Source organism: Acomys russatus, chromosome 9 (genome assembly GCF_903995435.1).
Source record: "Acomys russatus chromosome 9, mAcoRus1.1, whole genome shotgun sequence".
Taxonomy (NCBI): domain Eukaryota; kingdom Metazoa; phylum Chordata; class Mammalia; order Rodentia; family Muridae; genus Acomys; species Acomys russatus.
In genome coordinates this window covers 35,717,911-35,743,411 of record NC_067145.1, presented here as the reverse complement: position 1 = coordinate 35,743,411, position 25,501 = coordinate 35,717,911, and the positions used below count along the sequence as shown (strand labels likewise).

At 47.4% G+C, this 25,501-nt stretch overlaps 1 protein-coding gene across 1 annotated transcript in view; it reads right to left on the bottom strand.

Moving 5' to 3' along the window:
• Positions 1-23,107: 23,107 nt before the first annotated feature.
• Ercc6l2 (ERCC excision repair 6 like 2) overlaps positions 23,108-25,501 on the bottom strand; it is a 95,412-nt gene continuing 93,018 nt past the window's right edge. Inside the window, exon 19 of the mRNA XM_051151146.1 lies at positions 23,108-24,497. Within this exon, the coding sequence (XP_051007103.1) occupies positions 23,570-24,497 (928 nt within the window). The 3' untranslated portion in view covers positions 23,108-23,569. The remainder of the gene's footprint in view (positions 24,498-25,501) is intronic.

Genomic DNA, 25,501 nt, shown 5'->3' with positions numbered 1-25,501 from the left:
GGATAAGGGACTCATTCAGTGACGCTCAAGTTTACCAGAGCCAGGAATGAAGCCCAGGATTTCATGAAGGGAGGACCAGCCTGGGACCACACACAAAGCAGCTCTGCTTCCTCCTCCCTGTGTGCACGCCTCTCTCTCTCTCTCTCTCTCTCTCTCTCTCTCTCTCTCTCTCTCTCTCTCTCTCTCTCTCTCTCCTTCACTCTTCCCTGTCTCTCCCCCTTACTCTTTCTCTCCACCCCTCCCTCTCTGCCCTCACTCTGACAAACTGGCCATGACTGGCAACCAGAAAAATCCATAATAGAAGTCAGAGGGGGATTTCCAGGGCTTAGGGGGCCCTTTGGTAACCAGGAGATGAATAAAAAATGGATTACCAATGTGTGTGCCCCTATAACTAAAGAGAGCACACACACAGAAAGCTGGGGCCACCCCCAAAACAGCTTTTATGAGACACAGGAGCCAAACAGAATTATTGAAATCACCTTTATGTGGGGTGACAGGAAAAAAAAAATACACTCTGGACTAGAATAGGGTTGGCTTGGGCCCCACCTACCAGCAGCCCCTCCCATACTGCCCTGGGACATTAATTATCTCCCAGGCACAGTTGGAGGAGTTTTCCCTGGCCTGGCTAGGTGCAGTATTTGCCTTTATCAACTAAGGAATTGCTGGGCACAGGAGACTGGGGCCGTGGGCAGAAGTGATTAGGTGTGAACTTCTTTTAGGAAAGGTCTGTGAGACTATTTACTTTCTCCTCACTAGTACCCATCCTTGACCACAGACTTCAAACAGGAGTAAGCTGGATCCAACTGGAGCCCTGTGGGAACTTGGAAAGATGCTGAGCGTCTTTTATTTCAGTGTGAGATCCAGTATGTGCAGGAAGAATGAAGCAGTTAAATTCAAGAAGTATTTATGGAGCTGCTGCTGAGATGGAACGAAGCAGGGCTTGGCATGAGAAGCCAGCTCTGGGCAGCAGCGCCTGGAGCACAGCCATGGCAGAGCAGCCCTCGCCCGCCTCTGAGCTGCGGCAGGGCAGCTTCTGATTAAAGAAGAAGTCGACTCACACATTTTTGTTGTGTGAATAATCAGCTTTTCGCCACTGTAGCTCATACTCAGGATGATCAGCTTATAAATGGCAAAGGTTTCCTTTGAGTCTCAGTTTTGAAGGCTCTAGACAATGATGCCCTTCGCTCCGTTCTTTGGGCCTGTGGGGGGCGAGCGTGCATCTCGGTGGGCAGTGTCTGACAGATTCCACTCACGTCACAGCCCAGAAAGCAAAAGAGAGGAAGGAGAAGAGGCAAGGGACCCATCGCTGCCTTCAATAGGCATTCCCTTGGGGACCTAAAAACCTTCCCCAGGTCTCATTGCCCAGTACTCTGCCGCCTTGTGACCCTGTGGTGGGAGAAGGGGCATGCAAGAGCCAAATGACAACACTCTGAAAATCTGAAACCAGGCAGGTTATCAGCAGCAATATTTAGTGTTGTGGTTTGGAACTTTGCCTTTCCAGACAGGCTTTCTCTGTGTAGCCTCCTCGAACTCACAGAGATCTGCCTGCCTCTGCCTCCTGAGAGTAAAGGTGTGCACTGCCGCCTTCTGGCTGGTTAGCACAGTGGATATAGCACAATGGACTTCCAGTGATGAAAAAGAGGTTTGGCACTTAAGCAGCACCACCACTGCCAGGGAGTAGGCAAGCAGACCCCTCTATCATGTGCTCCCCGTTCGATGCACTGCGCGGCTGCAAAGCCTCAGGGCCCCAGTGAGGACGGATGAAATGCCCCTAATAAGCTCATCTAACTGAGCACTTAGACTTTTCTCAGCAAGTGGTTGTCACAGCAACAGGAAGCGGAGACCACCCTTCTTTCCTTTGTCCATCACCCATCCCTTCCTGTGGAGCCGGGATTGAAGTTACTTTCGTTTTCTTTCTTTCTTTTTAAGATTTATTTATTTATTATGTATACAGTGTTTTGCCTGCATGTACACCTGTAAGCCAGAAGAAGGCATCAGATCACATTACAGATGGTTGTGAACAACCATGCGATTGCTGGGAATTGAACTCAGAACCTTTGGAAGAGCAGGCGGCGCTCTTAACCACTGAGCCATCACTCCAGCCCCTGAAGTTACTTTCTAAGGCTTCTAATTGCCTTAACTCATGCTACTGCTAGGAGATCTACCTAGAGAGAAGACATACTGTGCGCTTGCTTTTTCCATTCATATGGCTTGAAATGAGGAGATAATTTTATTGAGAGCAAACAGGAAGTTCGGAACTCAGACGACCAATGCCCACATGATCCCAAGATGTCTCAACATAAAACAATCTAGACATCAAGCCGGGCAGCGCTGAGAGTCTGTGCTCTCTATCCTGAGCTCGTTTGGGTTCTCTGGGAGCCACTTTTTGCTTATTATGGCCGTGCTGTTGAGACCAGAACCTCAACGCCGCTCAGCATGAAGCCCAGGAGGAGCAAAGGCCAGCTCAGGGGTCCCTGCTGTGTGACCACTGCTTACCAGGAAGCTCTCCTTCCACTCCTGCAACCTCTAATGATGGAGTCACCTCCCACAGTAAACAGCCCATCCCCTAACCCGACACCTGTTCTGGATCCCTGTGCCTCTATCCTTATGATTCCTCTTTCCCTTGCAAAATAGGAGTTTGCCCTCCTGCTTCCCTACTCAGTGAGCACCACTCCATCTCAACCCCAGCTGCTCCTGCTGCAGACACGTCAGGGTACCAGATGAGCTTAGAGCTAGGCCTATCACAGCCTTGTGCCTTTGACGGACGGTATCTTCATCAGTAAATCAGATAGGAGGTTGGATCTTGCAGGACTGTGTGAAGGTCTCTGAAAGTCTGTGATGCCCCCCGGCAAGCAGTGTGGACTTGTGGTTTCTGGAATCTGCAGCACATGTACTTGTCCCTCTGGTAGCAGCAGCAGCAGCTCCTTTGGTGGCTTGTTTGACATGGCAGCTTTGGAAATCATGTGTGAAAGCTCCACCTAGGACTGGTTTTCTCTGCCTGCTCATCAGTTCTAGAAGGTTTTTGTTTAAGCCCATCTTACTGAAATCAGGAGGTTCTCTTTCTGCAGCTTAGTCGGCCTGGTCATAGCCTCTCTATCAGATGATGCTGTATTTTGAACATCTATCGTCATACATTGTACTAAGCAAGACAGAGCCATTAAAGAAGTACAGTATGTCTTGCATGCTGCCACATGCAAGTCAATGGAATCCTCAGCAGACTAACAAGGTAACCCTTAGACATGTGCCACACAAAAACATCTTGTCAGGGGCAGACTGTTGGAGGCAGGGGTGGGGGTGGGGGTGGGGGAGATACATGCAGGAAGCTGTAGGTCAATGTCAGGTGTCTTCCTCAGTCACTCTCCACCTTTTTTGAGATGAGGTCTCACTGAACCTGGCATTTTTCTGACTCAGCCAGGCTAACTTGCTAGTGAGGCCCCCAGCGATCCTCCTGTCTTTGCCTCCCCACTGCTGGAATTGCCAGCCTGCACCACGCTGACTGGATTCTTACAGGAGTGCCAGGGATTTTTATTCTTCCTCACCAACTATGCCATCTCCTCAGTTTTAACAAGGTCACGTGCAATATATTATTCTCATGCTTGTGGTCCTGCATGGCATGAACCACACCAAAGCCTGGCACACACTCGCTAAAGGTGCTGAGTGACTACTTATGCATTTACTGTTGTCTATTTAGCATTATTTAGAGTATGCTTTTCCTACTTACCTACCCTGCACCTTGCACATGCTGGGCAAGTGCTCTATCATCAAGATACATTCCCCTCCTCTTCCTCTCAGTTTTATGACAGGGTCTTTCACGTAGTCCAGATTGACCCTGAATTTGAGACTTCCTGCAGGCATCAGGTTCTTGAGCGTTGAATTATAGGTGTGAGCCACCACAAACTTCGCCCCCACCCCCTCCCCCCCACCCCCGGTTGGTGTGTGTGTCAAGAAGCCAAGTTTAGTGATTTTATTGCACCATTTAGTTTTGTGTAAGTACACTCTAGAAAGTTTACTTGTTAATAAAAACTACCCAGTGGTGTGACTTTCAGAAGGCATCCCATTGTTAAGTGAATCACAAATGTTTAAGAATTATTCCTGCTACAGAATAGAAAACGGGGTCACTTGTGGATTAAATTCTTGCCTGAAGCCACTTAGAGACGTCCAAGCCTGTCCCCACACATCCTGGCCCTAGAGTGTGTGCATTCATCAGGTGGATGCAGCATACAGCTCATGCCCGGGCCAATAATGCATTTAAAGGCTTGATTATTTTACACAAAATTAACTCAAACTATCCTAAACTATGTAGTTATGGCTTAGGTTGGGCTTTTTGTTTGTTTGCTTTGGGCTGTGTCTGTTTGGTTGAGAAACAACTTTTTGTACACCTTTCAGACTTGAAAAAAGTTCATCCTGCTATCAGTTTCAAACAGGGACCAGAACTATTTTCCTCCTGGAACTCTCAGCCATCCTTTCCCACTGTACCCTCCTCCACCACCCCTCACCTGGGTAACATTCTGCCAGCAGCCTGTTTAGGTCTTTTTAAGCTAGGAGTTAAAGGGTTCACCTGTAATCCCAGCACTGGGGAGGGTGGAGTGGTAGGATCAAGGAGTTCAAGGTCATCCTTGGCTACACAGAGTTTGGGCTATTTGAGAGCCTGTGCCAAAACTTCAAAATCAAGGAAACAAGCAAACAAACAAAAAGACATCAGTTTCTGAGCACCATACATTAGAAGCTTGGGTTGTTAACAGACATTTACTACTACAGAAGACATTTCAAAACAGGTAAGGTGATGCAATCTCATCACTCAGGAGACAAAGGCAGGCTCTCAAAGCTAGCCTGGTTACCTGGCCACATGCTGCCATACCAACATTCCAGTCTGTTTGGAGAAGAGGTGTGGGCACGAACTTTCTCTGGCAGCCTAGCTACTTCTTACTTTCTTTGCAAGGAAAACAGGTCAGAAAAGAAAGAAATGAGGCTTTTCTCATTTTTCCTCAGAGGTCATTTAGCACTGTGTGAAGACTAGTTAGTGTCTTGTAGCTCCACTGTTGACACAGAGTTGCGAAGATACCCAGACTTCTGCAAATTTTCATTTGTTCCCCAACTGGAATGCAAGGCAGTGTACTGATTCTTTCCACAGAGCTGAGTCATCGCCTCATTAATAATATAATCCTTGGAGCCCACTTTTACCCAGAGCCTGACCCTTAAAGGCATTCATAGTTCAAGTTCAAGATTTGATTTCCTGTGTCTAATAAGTACCCCAACAACCCTTGCCCCATTTCACCCAGCACAAAAAGAGGTCATGATATTTAAGTGGAATTTTAAAATGCCAAAACCACACAAAAGAATGCGGCCCTGGGTGTAGCACCCATATGGTAAGTGTGAGATCTCCCCCCAAGCCTCCCAGAGCTAGTCCTCTATGAACAAGGTCAGCCGGAAAGCTGACACTACCTTAGCTGGGAAAGGCTGATGGCGCCATTAACAGCTCTTGCCAGCGGTTACCTCAGACAATGTAAATACAAAACTGGTGCTTGTGTTTATTTAAAGTTATTGGCATCAGGCTCATTCCTGGTAGACAAAGATTATCTTGTTTACAGCAGTACCCAGATGATGGACAAGACTCTGTTTAGTATAAATCGAGCTATGCAGAGGGGGGACCCGTTAGCATAAACAATTTCCCTCAAGCAAAACAAATCCTGCCAAGACTCAAGCTGGAATTCATTTATTATCCAGCTTCAAGTTGGCTTGTCTCAACATTAAACAACTGAGGGGCAGAGGGCCGGAGCTGAGGGCCGAGGGCTAGACGAACTCCTATCTCACGTGCTTTGCAAAGGTGCTCGCTTCTGGCTTGGTGTCACAGTGTCCACGTCTCTCTGCAAATGCTGTGGCTGTCACTTAGGTCATTTCTCAGGAGATGTGGCTACAACCTTGCAAATATATGTGTGTGTGTGTGTGTGTGTGTGTATACACACATATATATATACATATATATATGAGAGATGGAAAAGGACAAGGGTGACCAGAGAGATGCTATTGTCCTTTCAAAATCATTTGACCCAATGGAACCCCTCAGTGAGTTTTCTGAAGTAGAGATGATCCAATGGCTTCAGGGTGAGTTCCAGTGCTCCAGCAGGCTTGACAATGGTCCTGAACTCTGTCCCATCCTGCTTCAGGCATGTCTGGAGTTGGATTTCAGGCCCCTATGAGAACTGAGTCCATCCAGAAACAGCATAGCCTCCTGGGCTAGACTCAACTAAAGGACAACTCTCTGCCAGGCCCAGAGAGTAGTGACTCCAGAAAACACACAGTGGTTGAGCCTTCAGTAGAAATGGCATGCCTGGGAAATAGAGCAATATACAGAAGGGGGAGTGTGATAAGAATAGTTTTCCTGGCTGAAGACAAAGCCAGGAGGTGCCTGAGAAATAAAGAAATAGTGTGGGGTTGGGGAAGCAGGACAGGAAGATGTCAGGACCCTGCCTCAGAAGAGAGAGAGAGCAAATGCTACTGAAAGGTCCCCACGCTTCCTTCAGCACAGCACAGGTTGTAACAAGAATTGTAGAAGCTGGCAAGGATCCTTGCATCTGTGAGGTTCTATCTCTAAAGGAACAGAAGTGATGGGATGGATTTTTATGATGTTTTAGACTGCCTTGCCACACGCAGCATGGGTAGTCTCACAATGGCTGTCTCACACTCGGGAAGGCCGAGAACCCAGCAGTTGTCCAGTCTATGAGCCTGGATGTCTCAGCACTCACAGTCTTGTATGGGAGGCCTAGAGGATTCCTGGAGAGCTTCTGGTCTTTAGTCTACCTTGAAATCCCAAAGAAGTAGGTTCCAATACGAGCAAAGGAATGCTTCAGTGGTGTGAGAGAGGGCTTGCCAGCGAGAGTGAGAGCAGGTAGACAAAAGCCAAAGACTCCCTCTCCCACATCCATTCAGATGGGCAGCCACCAGAAAGCTTGCTCGGATTTAGGCTGGGTCTTCCTGCTTCAAAATAATCTGATTAAGGAAATCCCTCACAGGAGTGCTAGCAGCTTAGATTTTATTTGAATCCAGATGTAATTTGACAACCAACAGTAGTCATCATGAGTCCTCCCCTGTCAATTTGACTCACAATCATATCTCCTTATGTCATTCTTAATTTTCAAATAACAACAATAACCATGTCATAATTTTGTCTAATATGATATAAATCTACAACTAAAAACGCATTATATATTTTTGGATAGGTGGCAATGCCTCTTAAGGAGGTCTTTCAGTGCCTCATAGTTTTTTTTGTTTTGTTTTGTTTTGTTTTGTTTGACACAGGGTTTCTCTGTGTAGCCTTGGCTGTCCTGGACTCACTTTGTAGACCAGGCTGGCCTTGAACTCATAGCGATCTGCCTGCCTCTGCCTTCCCAGTGCTGGGATTAAAGGCTTGGTGCCTCATAACTTAAATGGGATACTAACTGCTGACACTGTTTCAATCAGTGTTACATTATATGGTAAAGAGTGAAGAAGAAACAAAATATGACAGAAGCAGTAACATCAATTGTAATCCTCATTTCTGCAACTGGTCCCTTGGCCTTAATATTGATAACCACCTTCCTCTGCTATGCATTCTGTCTGTCCTTCACCCTCAGCAAGCACCTCAGCAGGCTCTTTTCCTGGAGGAGTGACTCACACCTTCATTCCTGGGAAGTCTGTGTTCTTTGTTACCTTCTGTGGGTTGGGTTGTTGTGGTTTCCCATTGACTTTATTCACAGGACACAGTAGCACCAAGGGACGCCCTAAGGGACCTCCTGCAACCCAGACACAACCTTCCTTACCTCAGCCCGCGGAGAAGCAACCCAACATCCCCCTGGTAGTCTCAGTCTGAGCCTCCAATTCAAGAGAATGTTTGCTGTCTCCAGGTAGAGGTGCTCCAGCCTCTGAGATCCAGACTTCTGGGCAAGCAGAATTTAAGGTCATGGGGGCAGCAATGAGTAGAACACTCCATTCCCACCCCTTAACTCTTGGATCTGTGTACGCAGGATAGGAGGAGGACAGGACCATATGTTAGATTCGGATTCAAGGCGCACACCACCTTCTGCAGTACCCTGATCCAGCCCTCCAGGGTACTGCTACTCAGAGGAGCATTAATGGCTAAAAGTAGCTGCATCACCGAAAAGCTCACCTCAGCCTGAGTGACAGTTTATGAAAGCTGAGGTGAGCTTTTGGAGCTCTCAGCATGGCTGTACAGGCAGAGAGAGTGGTCAGAAAGTCTCTCCAGCACTCCTTGCTGCTTATGTAAGCTTGGGGAAGGGTTGCTGTTCAGGGCCATCCTGACACACTGGTTGCTTCCTTTCTGACTCTTAACCAGCTGTCCTCCAGGAATGCTTCATTTCAGAGGTAACTGGTACACAACAAAGAAGTACTATAATTGGAGTTTTTAGCAAAGTTTTTAGGACAAGACTCAGCTGAACTCTGACCTTCTCGCCTGGCTTGACTCTGCAACCAGCACCTGGTTCGTTCATCTATTACCACTGCAATGAGCCCACATTTTAACTAGCCTTCCACATCTGCCTTCACACAGCTGCTCTTAACTGCTTGAGCTCTGCTGTGGCCTCCTTAGGCCCCTGTGGCCTTCTGCAACCTAGCGGTTCATCTAGAGATATAACATGCACTGTGTAATGTGTGGCTCAGAGTCAACATCAGTGATGAAGATCAGGATTGAAGAACTTGCTTTTCTTGCAGGCCCTCAGGGGGACTTGTTTGGAACTGTCTGGCAAATTACAACCAGCAAGACCGATACAGCTTGCGAACTCACTGTTACTCAATACAGCATGGCATTTGGGAGAAACACAAATGTGTCCATCTATGTTTCTGACACAGCATGCTATGATACAGCCTCTAAGCACCTGATTCAGTATCTTCAAACCCACATTCACAGCAGCAATTTTTAAAAAAAACTATACCCAAGGCAGAGGCAACGCAAGTGTCAGTCAACAGCATGATGAATAGACAAAGTCAGGAATAGTATTCAGACTTCAAAAGAAGACATTTTCAACACATGCAACAACACCGAAGAAACTTGGGGGTGTTGTGTAGGTGAAACAAGCCAAGTGATAGAGTAGAAAACACACTCTAATTCCAGTCCTACCAGACACCTAGAATCATGCAATCCTCACAGACAGAAAGCAGAAGGGTGGCTGCCCATGGGCCAGAAAGAAAGAGTGAGAAGCACCTAGCAGCTGCTTTTGCAAAAAAAGTGCCAAGTCCTGACTCCTAACAGTGTGGGTGGAAGCAGCATGGACGCCTAGAGCCTCTGCTGTTGTTTTGTCTCTGCAGATAAGCTAAAGGCACAGAGAAATTTCTCTAGAGTCACTTTGACTCTGAGGAAGTGCAAGCCTTACAGCATAGGGTCCTCCCCTCATGAGGGGGAGGCTACCCCTCAGCAAGTGGGAGAGAGCAACCTGACACTGCATTGACTGGAGCACTCTGCAGGATGTCACCCCGCCCCCCACCCCATGCAGGATTGGAGCTGCAGCAGCAATGGGTTGCTAAGTGGGACTGTGGATGGCAGTGCCCCAGGAGACAGCCTAGAGTTGCGCTAATCACACAGGTTGGCCTGGTGGCACTGAGATCACACTCTAACCCCTCTCACCTCCCTGATCTCCACAGAAGGAATCCAGGTAGGACACATAGTATGGTGTAGGAGACCGATGGCGTTTACTATTGAGCACTTTGGAATACCATTAATGAGAGAGTGTGAACACAGAGGGCAAGGGGACCTAGAGCGTTGACCTAGAGTTTATGTAGACTCGCTATACTATCTCTGAAGTCTCTGGAACTCACAGCTCTTTCTCGGGGGCATTCTGCGGTCCAGGTGATGGGCAGGCCAGTGTGTCCTGAGTCTTACAGTTGGAGACAGTGGTATGCTCTTGTTATTCACCAACAAGCCTCTGGCTAGAATCTTAGGACCTTCTTGGAACCTGAGAAGGTCATGCCTCTACCTACTGCAGATACTGAGGTAAGATAAATACAGGATAATTTGGGAGACATTAAAAAGAGAGGAGCCCCCACCCTAAAATTCAGTTGAAGCCCCTCACCAGCAACGAAGCCAGAGACTCAGAAAGTTAACAGATGCTTAAGATCTCCCTGCCCTCCTTGCAATATACCTAGGGTTTTGTTTTGTTTTGTTTTTTTTTTTAGAAATCCCATTAGAAATGCTCTACACATGGAAAGGCCCCTCTGTGGCCCCAGTGGTCCCTGGTTTCAACTTACGAGACTATAACTGCATCCAAGGCAGCTCTGGAGCTGTCTCACCTATCTCACCCACCAAGAGAAGCAAAAGGAGAAAAAAGTTTCTTATCAGCTATTTGTGATAGAACAAGAGTTACCAAAATGGCATACAGAGCTAATGCTGAGGGAGGCACTGGCCCTGGCCTTTGAGGAGTCACTGCTCACATCTGAATATTTCTCACTTTCATGTCTCTCAGAGAAGCCTGTCTCTGTGTGTCAGACCTTCTTTCTCCTAGCCCATGTAGTTAAATCCTAGATTAAAATGTCTTTAGTGAAACCTCCAAGTCTGGTTCTAACCGGCTAGGTCTGAAATTCTTTTCTGCATTGAAGCTACAGATATGTGTTTGTCCTGAGTCCAGACCTTGAACTTCTGAGTCACCAACTTCAGTGCCTTGCTGAGCCATCGATAGAGGTGGGGACAAATACAGAGAGTGACAGACCTTGGACGTTCAGTCATAAACTGGATGTCTCTACCAAATCCCTCCCCTCAGGGCTCAGAGAACTCTTAGAAAGAGGAGGCACAAAGAGTGTAAGAGCCAGAGAGCATGGGGGACCATAGGGAAACGAGGTCCTACTCTAAATCAACAGGACCAACGCCTAGAGAAGCATGCATAGGGCTTGTGAGGGTCTGAATGGGTCTGCACTAGATGGTGTCCTAGAGCTGAAAGGAGAAGTAGATAGAAACATGCCCCATCCTTAACCTAGAAGCTATGTCCAATTGACACCTGCTTGCCAAGGAAAATTCAGCTTTCTCCAAGGATGTGTCACTGGGGAGACAAACTACTCTTAAGGGTAGGCTGCATGCCACGTGGTAGATGGCCAACAGAGTCCAAACTCAACAGCATCTTTGGAAGTTCCTCGTCTCATAATGTCATGACAGGGCTTTTCCTCCCCTCCCCCCTCTTGTTCCTTCTTTCTTTGAATTTTATGTGATTTTTTAGTTTTTATATCTATCATCTGTCTATCTATCTGTCTATCTACTATCTATCATCTAACTATCTATCAATCAATCTTCCACCTATCCATCTTTTTCTCTTTTAACCCTACAGATCCTTTCTGTATATTTTATGGCTTCCAGCTTAGTTTCTTAAAGGAGTGTGTACACAAGTGAGTTTTTGCATCTATATCTACTTCAACACTATTAAAAGACCTTTTTACCTGAAATATGCCGGCATCTGTCTACATCTAACCTTGAAAAGAATTTGTTAATTTAAGACATCCTGGAGCTCCCAGGCCAGACAGTGAACTGCAGGTTCAGTGAGAGAGCTGTCTCAAAAATACAGTAGGGAACTTAAAGGAAGATGCTTGATACTGATCTCTGGCTTCTACACACATACGCACACACATGCACACAGTCACCTGACTGTACATGTACACACACACACACACACACACACACACACACACCACCATAGGACTCCCTTGAGAACTGAAGTTCTGACCTACATGAAGGAATGGGACTGTTTCCAAGCTGTGAATTGAATGGCAGAGCTGGAGGAAGACAATAGCATGTGAGAGATGAGATGAATTATGTTCTGGCCACACAGAGGCTCCCTCTGGCTCTGCCAGCCACAGGCCCCTGGAGAGATGCCTGCTAGTTTTAAGTTGCTGCAAGGGCCAGTCCTATGTTTGGCTAGCTCTGGTGTATGACATTAGTGACAGACAAAAAGACTCCCAGAGGACAACTATCAAAGCAGATGGGCTGGGTTTGTATAAATACGCAAACAAACCTACCAGGGAGATCAGTGGTGGGAGATAAACTCTTAGGATCCCAGGCAAAGATAAACAAGCTCTGCTACAACCAGGTCTTCCCAGAGTTCACAGGAGATGTCTGAAGAGGGGATGTCACTGGCACAGAAGCTGTAAGGAGAGAGGAGGCTGCAGACATGGCCCAGGGCCAAGGCCCAAGCAGCAGCTTCTGTGAGAGCTGCTCAGTCCTCAGGCCCCGTATGCCCTCAGCTCTCAGGGCCCCAAGTGATCTACAGATCTGGGGGCCCTGGCCTTTCCTTGGCAAAAGAGAGCTAGCTATGTGGAATGCTGGCCACCAGGGCATGTGTGTGTGGAGTGTGTGTGTGTGTGTGTGTGTGTGTGTGTGTGTGTGTGTGTGTGTGTGTGTGCACGTTCCCAGTCACCAACAGGTTGGGAACCTGTGATTTTAACTTTTTCTTCAACTTTTCTACTCATATGTATTCTGCTAATTCCCCAAAATAGTAGCAGGATCTAATTTTATAACAGTCAAGTGGGGGGCATGCTAGGGATGTGGCTCAGGTGGTCATGTGCAGTTGGTAGTGTGCTTGACTAATATGGACCCATTCCTGGTTTTATCCACACACAAACCTGGCATGGTGGCACAGGCCTACAATCCCAGCTCAGCACTCAGGAAGTGGAGGCAGGAGAAGTAGAAGTTCAAAGTCATATCAAAGGTCATAGTGAGTTTCAGGCCAGCCTGGGATACATGAGACCCTTTAGAGAAGGAGAGAAGAAAGGGGGAGAGGAGAAAAAGGGGGAGGGAGGGAGGAAGGTAGAGAGGGAGGGAGGGAGGGAGGGAGGGAGGGAGGGAGGGAGGGAGGGAGGGAGAGAAAGCAAGACTTGACTCAAGGTCATCAGCTTTCCTTTCCTGGTATGAGTTTCACACACGGGCTCCTATGTCAAGCCAGTCTGATGCCCCTGTGAAATGGCAGCAGGCAGTTGTTCTCCAGAGAACATGGAAACACAAGGGTCCAGAGAGAGCTTCACAGTGACTTTTTATTTACAAACAAACTGTGAACACGCTAGCAAGCTGGGCCAGGCCTTGGGGTCTGGCTTGAGGCCTGCCCATTCTTGGATCCTTGAGCTTGGGCTCCTCAGCTTTATAGCACTTGGAAAGCCTCTTGATTGGGGCAGGCTGATGTTGATGCTGGGAGATTATTTTCTTCTAGATTCAAGTCCTCTTTTGCTTATTGGGAAAGAGATAGCATTTATCCTGGCTGAGCATCAACAACCAATAAAACATTTTGCTTCGTCTTGAAGTGGACAGGCCCTCGGTACAGACCTCGGGGTGTCTTGCTGCGTGGACAGCAATCCTGTCTGCCTCTGTCTAGTACACACAGACCACTTAACTCTATCTGGACATGCTGTCTCTGTCCTTTTGCTTGCTGATGGCCTCTGGGGGACCTTGCTTGAGTGTGCATGCACATATGTGAACATACACCATGTGGAATCATATGGGAAAGGACCAGAGCAAGCCAGGAGGCACATTGTGTTGGGGTTGGGGAGATAGCTCAGCGGTAAGAGCTGTCTTACCTAGGCAAGCATGAGGACCTGAGTTCGAATCCTCAGCACCCACGTACAAAGCCAGGTGTAGCCTTGTGCCTGTAACTTCAGAGCCTTTGGAGGGCAGAGGCAGAGGGCCCAGCAGGATCATAGTGACTCGTCAGCCGTCAACCCAGTTCCAGGTTCAGTGAAAGACTCTGTCTCAAGGGAACAGAATGATAGAACAAGGGACACTGGGTGATCTCCTTTGGCCTCTGTTTGAGTGTGCATATACACATGTGAACACATACCACTCACACATACTGCACATGCATGCACACAACACATAGACAAATTAGATTTTTTAAAACATAGCTATGATTTCATGGGAAGAAATGGCTCCCACAGCTCAGCAGGCTTCCAGCTGAGTAGTCTGATGATGTGGAGAGCCCTAGGCTACACTGTGGTCCCTAGTTGTTCAGAACCTGATGGTTAGGGCAGGGGATGTGTGAGCACCACATAGTGTTTAAGCGAGTGCTCTGGAGTGAAGAGTCTGCATAAGACACCCTTAGGCAACTGGTTGGCAGTCAGTAAGAACTAGCCAACCCCGAAGAGGGCAGATCCTACAAGGTCTCCAACTCACAGCATTGTAAAATTGGTAAAGCAAACAAACATGATTGATGGTGAACTCTCTCTCAGGGGCAGAAATGGTGGTGCAAGTGTTTCCAAAGTAGAGTTGAAGTGAGCTAAGACAACTGGAGGGGGGTTGTTGGGGTGGGCTGGGGATGGGGTGGGGTCAGGGTGGGGTGTGGCCCATTCCTCTTGATCCTTAAATCAGACTCTTACTTTGGGTAGCTTTTTGAATGGGCTCTGTAGGGCCTAATTGCTTCTGAGAACCTTTCCGGACTCTTTACTGGAAAAACATATATATAGAAAACCACATGTCTTAGAGCAGAAGGTTCCTAAATGCTCCCAAACTGAACGCTCTCAGGAAACACACCCCTGGAACAAGTGGCTGATGACCTCTGAGAGTCTCCCCACTTTTAAGGGCAGAGGTTGGTTTTTCTTACCTCAGTCTCAGACAGCTGAGGTCTGGGAGCAGAACAGAGCTGCAAGGCAGCACAGCGGACTTCGTCTCCACTGATGCCATCAAGATGTTGCTGTGAGTCTGTGTTCTCTTTAAAGCACTGGCTAGAGTGTCCATGGTTCTAATGTTAGGACTAGAGCTGCCTCATCCACCGTCCATACCAGTAAGTGTCTCTGCCTGCTCAATAAAATTACCACTGCAAACACATTATACATACTCACAACACAGACAGGCAAATAAGCAAACCACCAAAAACTCAAACAAGCTGGCAACTGCTGTCTAAAACTCATCAGGCAACAGCTCGGTTCATGTTCTGTTGTACGCAGGGACACATTCTTCCTGGTTTTACTGAATAAGAGGCATATCTTTTAATTTTTCAGTTTTAGCAGTTTGCTGTTTACCAGCAGAAGCTGCAGTCCAGACTAAAAGTGGGTCTTCTCATCTCAAAGATTCAGATTAAAAGTGAGTCTTCCCACTTCCAATGATCTAATTAATAAAAGAATACCTCACAGGTGTGCCCAGTCACTATTTGGGTTTAAGTTAATTCCAGAAGGAGTCAAGTTAACGTCCAAGAACAGCCATCACAATCAGGCGTGGTGGTGCAGGCCTATAATCCCAGCACTCATGGAGGCAGAGGCAGGCAGATGACTGTGAGTTTGAGGCCAGCCTGGTCTACAAAGTGAAGCCATGACAGCCAAGGCTGCACAGAGAAACCCTGCCAAAAACAAAAACAAAAACAAAGCAAAACAAATGAACAAAACAATAGCCATCACAGGTGGTAGGGAAATGGAAAAAGAACAGACACAGATGACACAGGTACAGAAAAGCCAGGGTCGGTGTGTCTTTGTGCTCTGATGGAGCTGCACCAACTGCCACAATCACCCAGATCCTCGGCAACACCCACAGTCAGACCAGGGGAAGTCTTTGCCTATTCCAGCCTGACCTGTATGGGGAAGGTCTGACACACTGGGTGCTCGAGATAGCTGTGCCATTTCAACAATACACACTCTCCAAGGACTTCCCCTGCTCTTTACACACTCACTCAAGGCTCCCTGGGGTCCCTACACTGGTATAGGGTGTGGGTGGTGGCTGTGGTGTGCATACGGTATGGTTAAGGGCATGGAGTATATATGCACCTAGTGTATAGTACGTGTACTAAGTGTATGTCCTTGGTGTGTGGTGTATGTATCTAATATGTGGTGTGTGTATCTGGTGTATGGTATGTGTACCTGGCATGAGGTTTGTACACTTTGTGTATGGTGTATATACCTGGTGTATGATATATATACTTGGTATATGGTACGTGTACCTGATGTGTCGTATGCTCACCCGATGTTTATACCTGCTGCATGATGTGGTACTTGGTATATGTTGTGGTGTGTGTACCTGGTGTATGGCATATATACTTGGTATAAAGTACATGCATCTGTTGTGTGGTGTGTACAGTAGGTATGGTGAAGGCAAGTAGTATGTGTGCACCTGGTGTATGCTATGTACTAACAGCAAATGAAAGCATGGCTTCAGGATGTCGAGGAATTAGCTGAGGCTGAACAGCAGCTACCGGATGGATTGCGGCTGATGGTGGCTGTCCCTCTGCGCAGAGGACGTCCGGAACAGCTGGCCCTTCAACAACTCATTTTCCAACGGTACTCTCTCTTCTCCTCCATGTCTCCTATGCTAGTTAAGGAGGCTTCGCTCTTCACTGTGCAGCAGGCACCCCACCCAGACCTGCTCCTGGGCAAGGGCTCTGCCAACTGGGCCTTGGGCACTGTTGGCTTAGCAGGTGACAGGAAGGAACTTGATCCACACAGTTGTTGTGGTGTCCCCTGGAGCAACCCCTCACTACAGGTGACTTCTAAGCTCCCAAAGCTGTTCCAAGAAACCAGCACAGACCGCCTGGAGGGCTGTGCTCTGTGCCAGGTTCCAGGACCCGCTGCTTTGAGTGGCTGCTCCTTGGCCATGGTGGCTGTTATCTGAGTCTGTATCTGTATCTGAACCTCTTTTCTGAGCTGGGTTTCCATGTGGTCCCTCTGTTGAAGCCTATTTTCTCCATTAGGCTTTTTTTCTTTTGAGACAGAGTCTCACTATGTAGCTCTGGCTAGCCTGGAACTGGTTATATAGATCCTGCTGGCCTCGAACTCACAGCAATCTGCCTATTCCTGTCTCCCAAGTGCTGGGATTAAAGGCGTTTTACCACATCAGACCTCCCCCTTAGGCTCTTAACCATAGGATTGCCACTTCTCAGACGTACTCCTGAAAGCTATCCTCTGACTTTCAACTGTACTAAGAGTTAAAAAAAAAAAAAAAACCCTATTCTTACTGAATTTTACTGATAGAAATACCAATGCAAACAAAACCACAACATAGATAAATTGTACATTTACTGAAAAATCAAACCATCCCAAATAAAATCTCAACTGGCAAAGTTTGTCCTGAGGCATTTTCTGCAGTGGCAGCAGGGGTCAGGTGGGCCAGGGCTGCACTTGGCTTAAAAAGTCGACTTGAAATTCTACAAATGAATGGGCAAAGGTGATGTTCTGTAGCCAAGGAACATGGGTAATCAGTGTGTGTCTCACTCACGTTAAGTATGCTGCGACAATGTGGGTTAGCCCAGAGGATGCTATGCTAAGTGAGATGAGCTCCCTCTCTGAGGTGCAACCTGACAAGTTGATCTCAAGTCGTGAGAATGGTGGTTATAAGGGGAGCACAGAGGCAACAGGTACGAAGTAAAGTTAGGCAGGAGTAGGGCTGGAGAGACGGCTCAACAGTCTAGTGAACTGGCTGCTCTAATTTCCAGCACCCATATGGCAGTTCACAATCATCTGTAACTCCAGTTCAAGGGGATCTGATGTCTTCCCCTCATCTCTGCAGGGACTAGGCACATATGTGGTACACATGCAGACAAGCAGTCATACACACACACACACACACACACACACACACACACACACACACACACACACACACACACACCTCCTTTAGGGAAGGTTAGACAGAAGGAGTTAAGGCAAGAGAGTAGGTTGGAGAGTGAGGTCGGAAGGCTTAATACACAGTAACTGCAAGGCGGAAAAAGAAAAGTCAAGAGATGAAGGCTGGAAGGCCCTTCATTCCCTCAGCCTCTGCCACCAAGACTGAGGCACACACACAAGCTCGACATTCAAGATGCTAGTCAGACATGCCCTGCATAAAGTCTGTATGTAGAACTACATGCTACAAATAGAGTGTGCACAGAAAAGCCTGTGCTGTGCAAATGAGCCAGAAAACCTGATCTGTGATATAAAAGCCCCAGCTGTGCACAGTGGGGCTCCCGAGCTGCTAAACTCTTGCTCTGGCCTTGGAATGCGTCTTTTCCTCAAGTCTCTCGCTTTGCTTGGTAGTGTCTGTCTCTGTCCATCTCTGCTCCAGGAACAAGAACATGGAACTCACTGGTGCCCCATGAGCTCTGCTCCCTACTGATATCTAAGTTCGTTCTTGTGATCAACTGGACACTAGGGTGACAAGGGCTGGGGATGTAGGTCAGTAGGTGTAGTACTTGCAGCGCTTGCATGAAGCCCTGGGTTCCATGGCCAGCACTGTCTGAATTGGGTGTGGTATCAGTTCAAGGCCATCTTCAGCTTCACAGAGTTAGATGCCAGTGTGTGCTTCACCAGACCCGATCTAAACCATATACCTACAAAAGACGACTAAATGTTTCAGCATAGAGAAATGAAGGCAGCCTTTGGGAGGGGGGCAACACTGCCTGAGAGTGCTGCAGACCTCAAGCCTGGTGGTCTCTACTCTACCAAGCCCCACCTCAAGCCAAGTTACATCAGTGACTACCTTGTGATCCTACAACAAACTAGCTCTTTTAGAAATAATAGATCTCTGTTGGAAGGGGGAATAAGAAGCTCCAGGAAGGGTTGAGGGTGGGGTGGAGGTTGTGATCTAAATACATTGTATTCGTGTGTGAAATTACCAAAGAATAGATTTAAAATTTAAAAGGAAAAAAACTTTTCTTTAGGAAGCCAAACTAAAAGAAGATGTGCACTGGACAGTGACAGTGGTCCGACTTGGACAGGCTGGGGTCAGATTTGGTAGTCTAGCCAACAGTAGATTCTGCTGTCACTAAGGATCAAGGAGAGGAAGGAGTGTTGACTTGATGACGAAGGCATCCGCTCCAGACACTGAGTCTGAGGCATCCTGAGATCAGCCAAGGGCTGAGGTCAAACTACTGGGTGGGTCTGAGATTCAAACCATTTGACACAGGGACATGCTGCTGTAAAACATCAAAGAACAGGAAGATGCTTACACCTGTTCAGCCAGAGACCTTGTGGCAACTCTCTTTTCCAGGCACACAGCCTTGCAGGCTCTCTCCCTGGACAGAGCTGTATAAATAGGCACCCTGCAGCCTTGTAGCTTTCAAAGCTGAGCTCTCTCTTTTCCCATCAACACAACAGGTGTCCCCCACCCCCACTTCTCCCACTATTGCTCAGATTCAAGACAGCCTTGAATTACAGCCAGTTCTTACCAGTGCCTTTCTAGTCCCCATGGGGAACTAGCTGTTAGGTAAGTACAAAAGGGTAACAGGGCCAGGGGTAGGGTGAGGCTCAGTGCTCCCCTCTGAAACAGTACCATATTTATGGGGTATGTATCTGAGGTTTAATACAGAAAGCACTGAAAATACAGTGATAGGAAGCAGGCTTATAATCATGTGGCCCATTCCCAAGAGAGCTCTGCTGATTAGCTGGACGTGGTGGCACGGTCCTATATGACCTCTAATAGCAGGAGGACCAAGAGTTCAAGGTCATTCTCACTCACATTGTTTGTGGACAGCTGGGGATACAAGACATCCTCTCAGTGGTGAGGAATGACAGGATGATAGTACTTGGTGGACCAATACAAGAAAAAGAATAAAAAACTCTATATGCTAGTAGGTACATACGCCAGAAGATACAAGGCCAGGCACTAAGTATTACATGTAATAGGTAGGTGCTCAGAGGTAGAAATGCATCCAGTTAGCAAATCAAGGTCTCCTGCTTCAGGCCACAGGAGAAGGGCAGTCAGGCAAGGCATAGAGTCTTTGTTCACTCCTAGGCAGAAAAATAGGGGCAGGGACCCTCATTTTGGGAGGTGGGAGGTGACCTGAAAAAGGCTCACTGTTGATTTAAGATTTCCCAGTCACAAATTAAAGACAGGAATCCCACTGGGTGCAGTGACATAGGCCTTTAATCCCAGGTAGAGGCAGGTGGATCTTCGTGAGTTTGAGGCCAGCCTGCTCTACAGGTATGTCTATGACATCCAAGGCTACACAGAGAAACCCTGTCTCGGGAGGGGGGGAAAGACAGGAATCCCACCCTCCCCCAGGAACAATGGGACTCAGGACTCTTTTCATAAGCAAAGCACATGGCCAAAGATGGGCAGGCAGGGATGCAGGAGCACAGAGGCTCTGAAGAGCCTTTGCTGGAGTGAGGGGCAAAAGAGTGCCTCAGTCTGTCTTGGGAGATCTCCTGGACACAGCTAATCAAGACCAAGGTAATGGCCTGGAAGGTCGGGACACTCCAGGATTCAGAAGGCAAATGTTGGGGGCTGTGCTAGCCTGTCACCCAGACTTCTAACCCATTAAAGGCAGGTGTAAACAATCCAGCCTGAGTTCACCTGCCTGGTCCACTTGGTGACTACAAGTCCGGCAACCATCTGCTCCCAGGGAACAGCTTACTGCTGCGGGCCCTTCCACTCAGAATGGTGGTGCTTCCGGGAGAACCTCAGGTAGAGGAGCAAGAGTGTCCGAGCAGATGTTGCCAATGCAGGACTGTTTGGCTTCTGTGCCTAGTTTCTTCTCCAATAAAACAGATAACACCTGCTCCTGGCCAGGTTGAACCTGGAAACCACTTGAAAATGTTCAACAAACGACACAGTAAATGCTCAATAAATGTGAACTGATGTAGTTATGCCCAGCCCTCTCACCCTCCCTAACAGAGGAAACGAGAGGTTTACAGCCAAGGTCCCTATGTTTCAACAGGCTTTGGGGATGCTGTGTGGAAAATGGATTAGAGAGGGAGGAGGCTGTGGCCTGGGAACCCAGGGAGAAGTCTGCAGGGATCCAGATGGGAGGTGGAAGGGCGGAAACTAGAGGCTCTTGGCAGTGGGATTCAGGAAATATTTCAGAGACAGTCTCTCCAGGACGTGATAACAGGTTGGGAATGGAAGCTTGGCAGAAGGCGCTGGCTTTGAGGGAAGCGTGAAGGTGGGAGGGCAGGGAAGGCAGCCGCAGGGCTTGTCCTAGGGGGTGTGTGGCCTGGGACTGGAAGCCCAGCCAGCAGAGGTGGGGCGTGCACCGGCTTGGGGAGTGCTTCTGGACCTGGGGAGGCTGCTTCCAGGGGCAGCTGGCCTGGGGATCTTAGTGGAGTTCGCCAAGGTGTTAAGTCCGATTTCCTCCCAGGCCAACCTGCCCTGTGTCTGAGGGGCGGGCCTGGACGAGTCCCCAGGGCGCTCTCTAACAATGTGCCAGGAACCGGCTAGGAGTTCCACCCGGCCAGCTTCCCACTTCCTTCCTCGCTCTGCAGCTCTGTCTAGGGGCTTGCTGGAAGGGGGTTGCCTCCGCCTGGCAGCTTCCCAAGACAGCCGGTTGGGGAACAGTTGAAATGATTTAGACAGCAGAAACCAGCCTCGGGCCTCCAGGGGACGGGATCTCTCGGCCTGAGGTCCATTTGCCCAGCCCACTGGACCAAACTGTGCCTCGCGGGGGTCCGCACGTGCTCCAGCCTAGTGACTGTCTATATCCCCACTTGGACCCTCGACCGACCAACCACCCTCCTGCTAGGATACTATAGGGATGCCATAGGACGCAGGCGTGAAGCATCCTCCGCTTTAGGGCTCGGGTTCTTAAAGCTCCCTGCACCCCCCAAAGATGGACCACCCACGGCTTCACGCTGTGAGGGATGCGGGATGCTGCCCAGTTTGCCGCTGGGGGCAGATAACGCGCCCCCAACTGGCGTGAGCTCTGGAGCTTTCCATCGCTGCCGCCAGAGCGTAATTCCATTAGCCTTTCTTCTCGTTTAGAGTAGATTCTCTTCTGCCCTTCTAGGGGAAGGTAGAGCGGCGCTGGGCCCCAGCCCAGGCTTTGTGGCCCCTTCGTGGAAGTTGCCAGGCACTCGAAGTACACAGTTCTCATTTGGGGCTCACAGGGTCTGCAGTTTGCCCGCAGGGTTGGGCCAAACTGAGTTGGCTGTGGTCCATCCTGCTGCAGGCAGAATGAGAAAAGCCCAGGTATTGCCGCCTAACCTCAGATGGTCAGCCATGTCTGAGCTGCAAGCTTTTCCTGGAAGCTTCTGACTTACCCAGCAACGTAGGTGTGGCCCCAAATACCCACAAGGTTAAATTGTCAACAGCTCTTAGTTTGACTAATCCAAAGCCCTCCATGGTAGTAAAAGGCTTCCTTCCTGATCCCTGAGGAGTGGAGTGGAGACCTGAGAAGCCTTTGGGGCTTTCTTCTTTCTGTCAGTGGGAATGCAGCCACCACTGGGGGTTGGTTTGTGCTCATGTAAGCAAAACCCCCTCGACCCCCAAGCCTCCACAGCTAAGTATGGGTGAGAAGGGCCCTGGAAACAGATTCAGTTACTGTTTGTTACAACACGGTAACAGGTTCATAGGGTTCTTACAGCAACAGAACAAATAAAATAATAGATAACTTTAAAAGATTCCAGTGTGCGAGGAATGTGGGGAGCCTGCTGTGTTCTGGATGGATAGCTCCTGCATCAGCACTGCCAGCTAAGCTGAATGTGGGCAGGCACCAGCCTGTCACCTCAGTGTGACTGTCTCAATGCCAGGGGATATAGACAGGACCTATTTGCCTTTACCTATAGCTGTCACCTATCACTCAAGCACCTATACAGATCACAGCAGCTGCAAAAACGCTACTAAGTAAATAAATCCAACTGGGCGATTTCATAGTATGTATAGCACATATATTAAATTCAGTAAGAGCTTTCAATTAAAACTAAGCATCTAACCATTTCCGTCTACTTAAAAAATACAAAGTTAAAATACAAATCTTTATTAAATCATAGCAATATGAAAAGTTAAGGCATTGGTAGGTATCATGGCCAAACATAAAATCCCATTGCTTTAGCACCTCAGCTCACAAACTTAGGCACGACTATGAGTGGTTATAAAATTACCACTTTAACATAATACCATATATTGAATCCTAATTACAACCTAAAAAAATGTTTGGACTTATCTTTATTATTTCCATATCTCATTTTTGCATAAATCAATTTAATTTTCAGAAATGAAAATTAGAAGGCAGACATATCCAAAATGGCTACATGGGGAAATTGTTTCTTGGATGACATGACAAACATCTAAAAAGAGCACAAGGCTCATAATAGTGAAGGAAACACAGATGAGGCCATCATTTTAGACAAATGTGAAAGTGTTAGAAGACAGGAGCAGGGATGGTCAAGAAAGCTTGGTCCTAATTACAACTTTTATCTAAAATAATTTAATAGTATTAGAACATTATTCCAAGGAAGAAGGAAAACAGTTAACTTAACAACGCCAGTGAGCCAGTGCAGTGGCTGCCACTTGATTTGGGGTGTTCTGGAGAAAGTAGAAGGCTATGGGCTGATCTGGCTCACTTCTGTGATCTCTCATATGGACACACACAGGCCACAGAATCACACAGGAGGGATGATGGTCAGGGCTTCATTTAACAATAGGGTTCATGATACAGTTCTATTTGTTCCAAAGATCAAATCAGGGGCAGGAGGATCAAATCAGTAGGCCAGAGTGACTGCTGGTCACATGGAGCCCTGGGTCTGACTCCAGCACTTTGTAGACTGGGTGTCAGTGATTAACACAGAGAGTAAGGGAGACAACCCACACTAACACTTTAGGCTGTAAATATAACACTGAAGTGTCGGCCAACAGCAGCTTGCCATGCTTATGTATAGCACCATATAGCACCATAACCAGGGCCAGCAGCTCACCAACACACTAATGCAACCACACGCCCATGTACTACTCTGTTTCTGTATTGGTTATGCTTTCATCACCAACATTTGAGCTAAATGTCTTCCATAGAAATTTCTCGTTTGCTTTCCAAAGGGAAGCTTGCAGCTCATCTTTGCTCCTGGAGGCTGCGGTGCGGGGTGCTTTTGTACACAGCGTCTCAATCACTGCCAAGTCGGTAAGTTTACTGAGACTGTCATCATTCTGCTCATTCAAGATGTCCCAGAAATCTTTTGGTCTCTGCTTTGCTTTTGCCACAGGTCCTGAAAGAACATTCTTTGGCAGCTGTGTGGGACCTTCCCCGTGGCTTTTAAAGAGGTCATTAAGAATAGACGTGTCACCAAGTAAGCCTTCCACAGCAGTGTCTCCTGACACTGGGTTTTCCACCCTGCTTCTTGAACTGCATGCCCCTGTGCGGTCCTGCCTGTGTTCTGGGGAGTTTCCTAGCTCTGCCTCCAGGGCTTTAGACATGCTGTTTGCACAGAAGAGTGTCACAGTGTTCTTGGGAGTGTCAACCTCCTGAGTAAAACTGACAGAGGACTTCTTAATTTTTACATCACTGGAAAATGTCTCTTCTTTAAGGGAACCATGATTGTGAAATCTGCTTGATTTTCCTTCACATATTTTTGGGTTGTAAACTTGAGAAATTTTGTTGGTGGGATCATTGTCACAGGATAAAGTTTTATCATTTGAGGGACATTCTTTTAAAAGAGATTCTTTTTGTTTAGGCTTGTTCCTGACCCTCTCTTCTTCCTTACGGACAGATCTGATCAACTCTGAAGCAGAATCCATAAAGAAGTCCTTTACCTCTGGGTGTTGAAGACAGTAGAAATTCCTGAGCATTCTCTGTCGCTCTTCAGACGTGGTACCAGCTACTTGTTTAGCAAACTTCTTTACAGACAGCTTGTAGTAAGAGGCCATTTCTTCAAACTGCTTTCTAAAGATTGGACAGATAAAGCCAGTGGTTACTCTCTTTATTACTTTTACATTGTATTTTAAAGAGCTCACCAGGAAGCTGTTGAGATGGCTCAGCAAGTGCCAGTGACGACCTGTGTTCAATCCCTGTAACCTGTTTAAGGGAGAAAAGACGGCCAACTCCAGAAAGCTGTCTTCTGTCCTCTACACATGTTCTGTGGCACGTGTGCTGCACTCACATACTGCAATGGAGTAAAGAACTTGTAACGTGCTCATCAGCAGTGACAGGAAATGTAAAGACAGGCAAAGCAATGTGCCCCGTCTGTTTGGTAGAGCCGGCTTAACGACATCCTAGGAGAATGTGCCTCTTCCCTAAAAGACCTAGAAATGGCCTTTTAGCTCATTAAATCATCAGCTGTTTGGGTAACTCTGACTTGTACTACTGCATATTTCCTGGGAATTACAGAAGCAGACTTATGACTGACATGAGAATCGTCATTTATATGATCTATATTAAATTCAAGTCCTATAGAATAATATTGTTAAAGAATGGCTCTCCCTCTTCCTTTTTTTTTTTTTTTTAAGTTTTTTGAGATAAGGTTTCTCCGTGTTATCTTGGCTGTCTTGGACTTGCTTTGTAGACTAGGCTGGCCTCAAATTCACAGTGATTTGATTGCCTCTACCTCCCCAGTGCTGGGATTAAAGGTGTGCACCACCATACCTGGCAAGAATGGCTCTGATAAATAGAAAAAAAAAAAATTTTTTTAAATTAAAGAACAATTTCCCCTTATTTCACAGTAGAGACTTTCACATGACTTTTTGTTGAGCTTAAAAAAAAAGCTCTTTAAGTGTAGTTCTTTCCCAATGATTAAACTGTAGTGCAGACAACTAATCTTGGAAACCAGATGCTGCCCTCTGAGCATGCCTCAAGAGGCAAGAGGATGGAAAGTTTGAGGTAGGGCTATGGAGGGTAACCCTGTTTCAAAACCAAAGAAAACCAATAAGCAAAGAAAGTAAGATGTCATT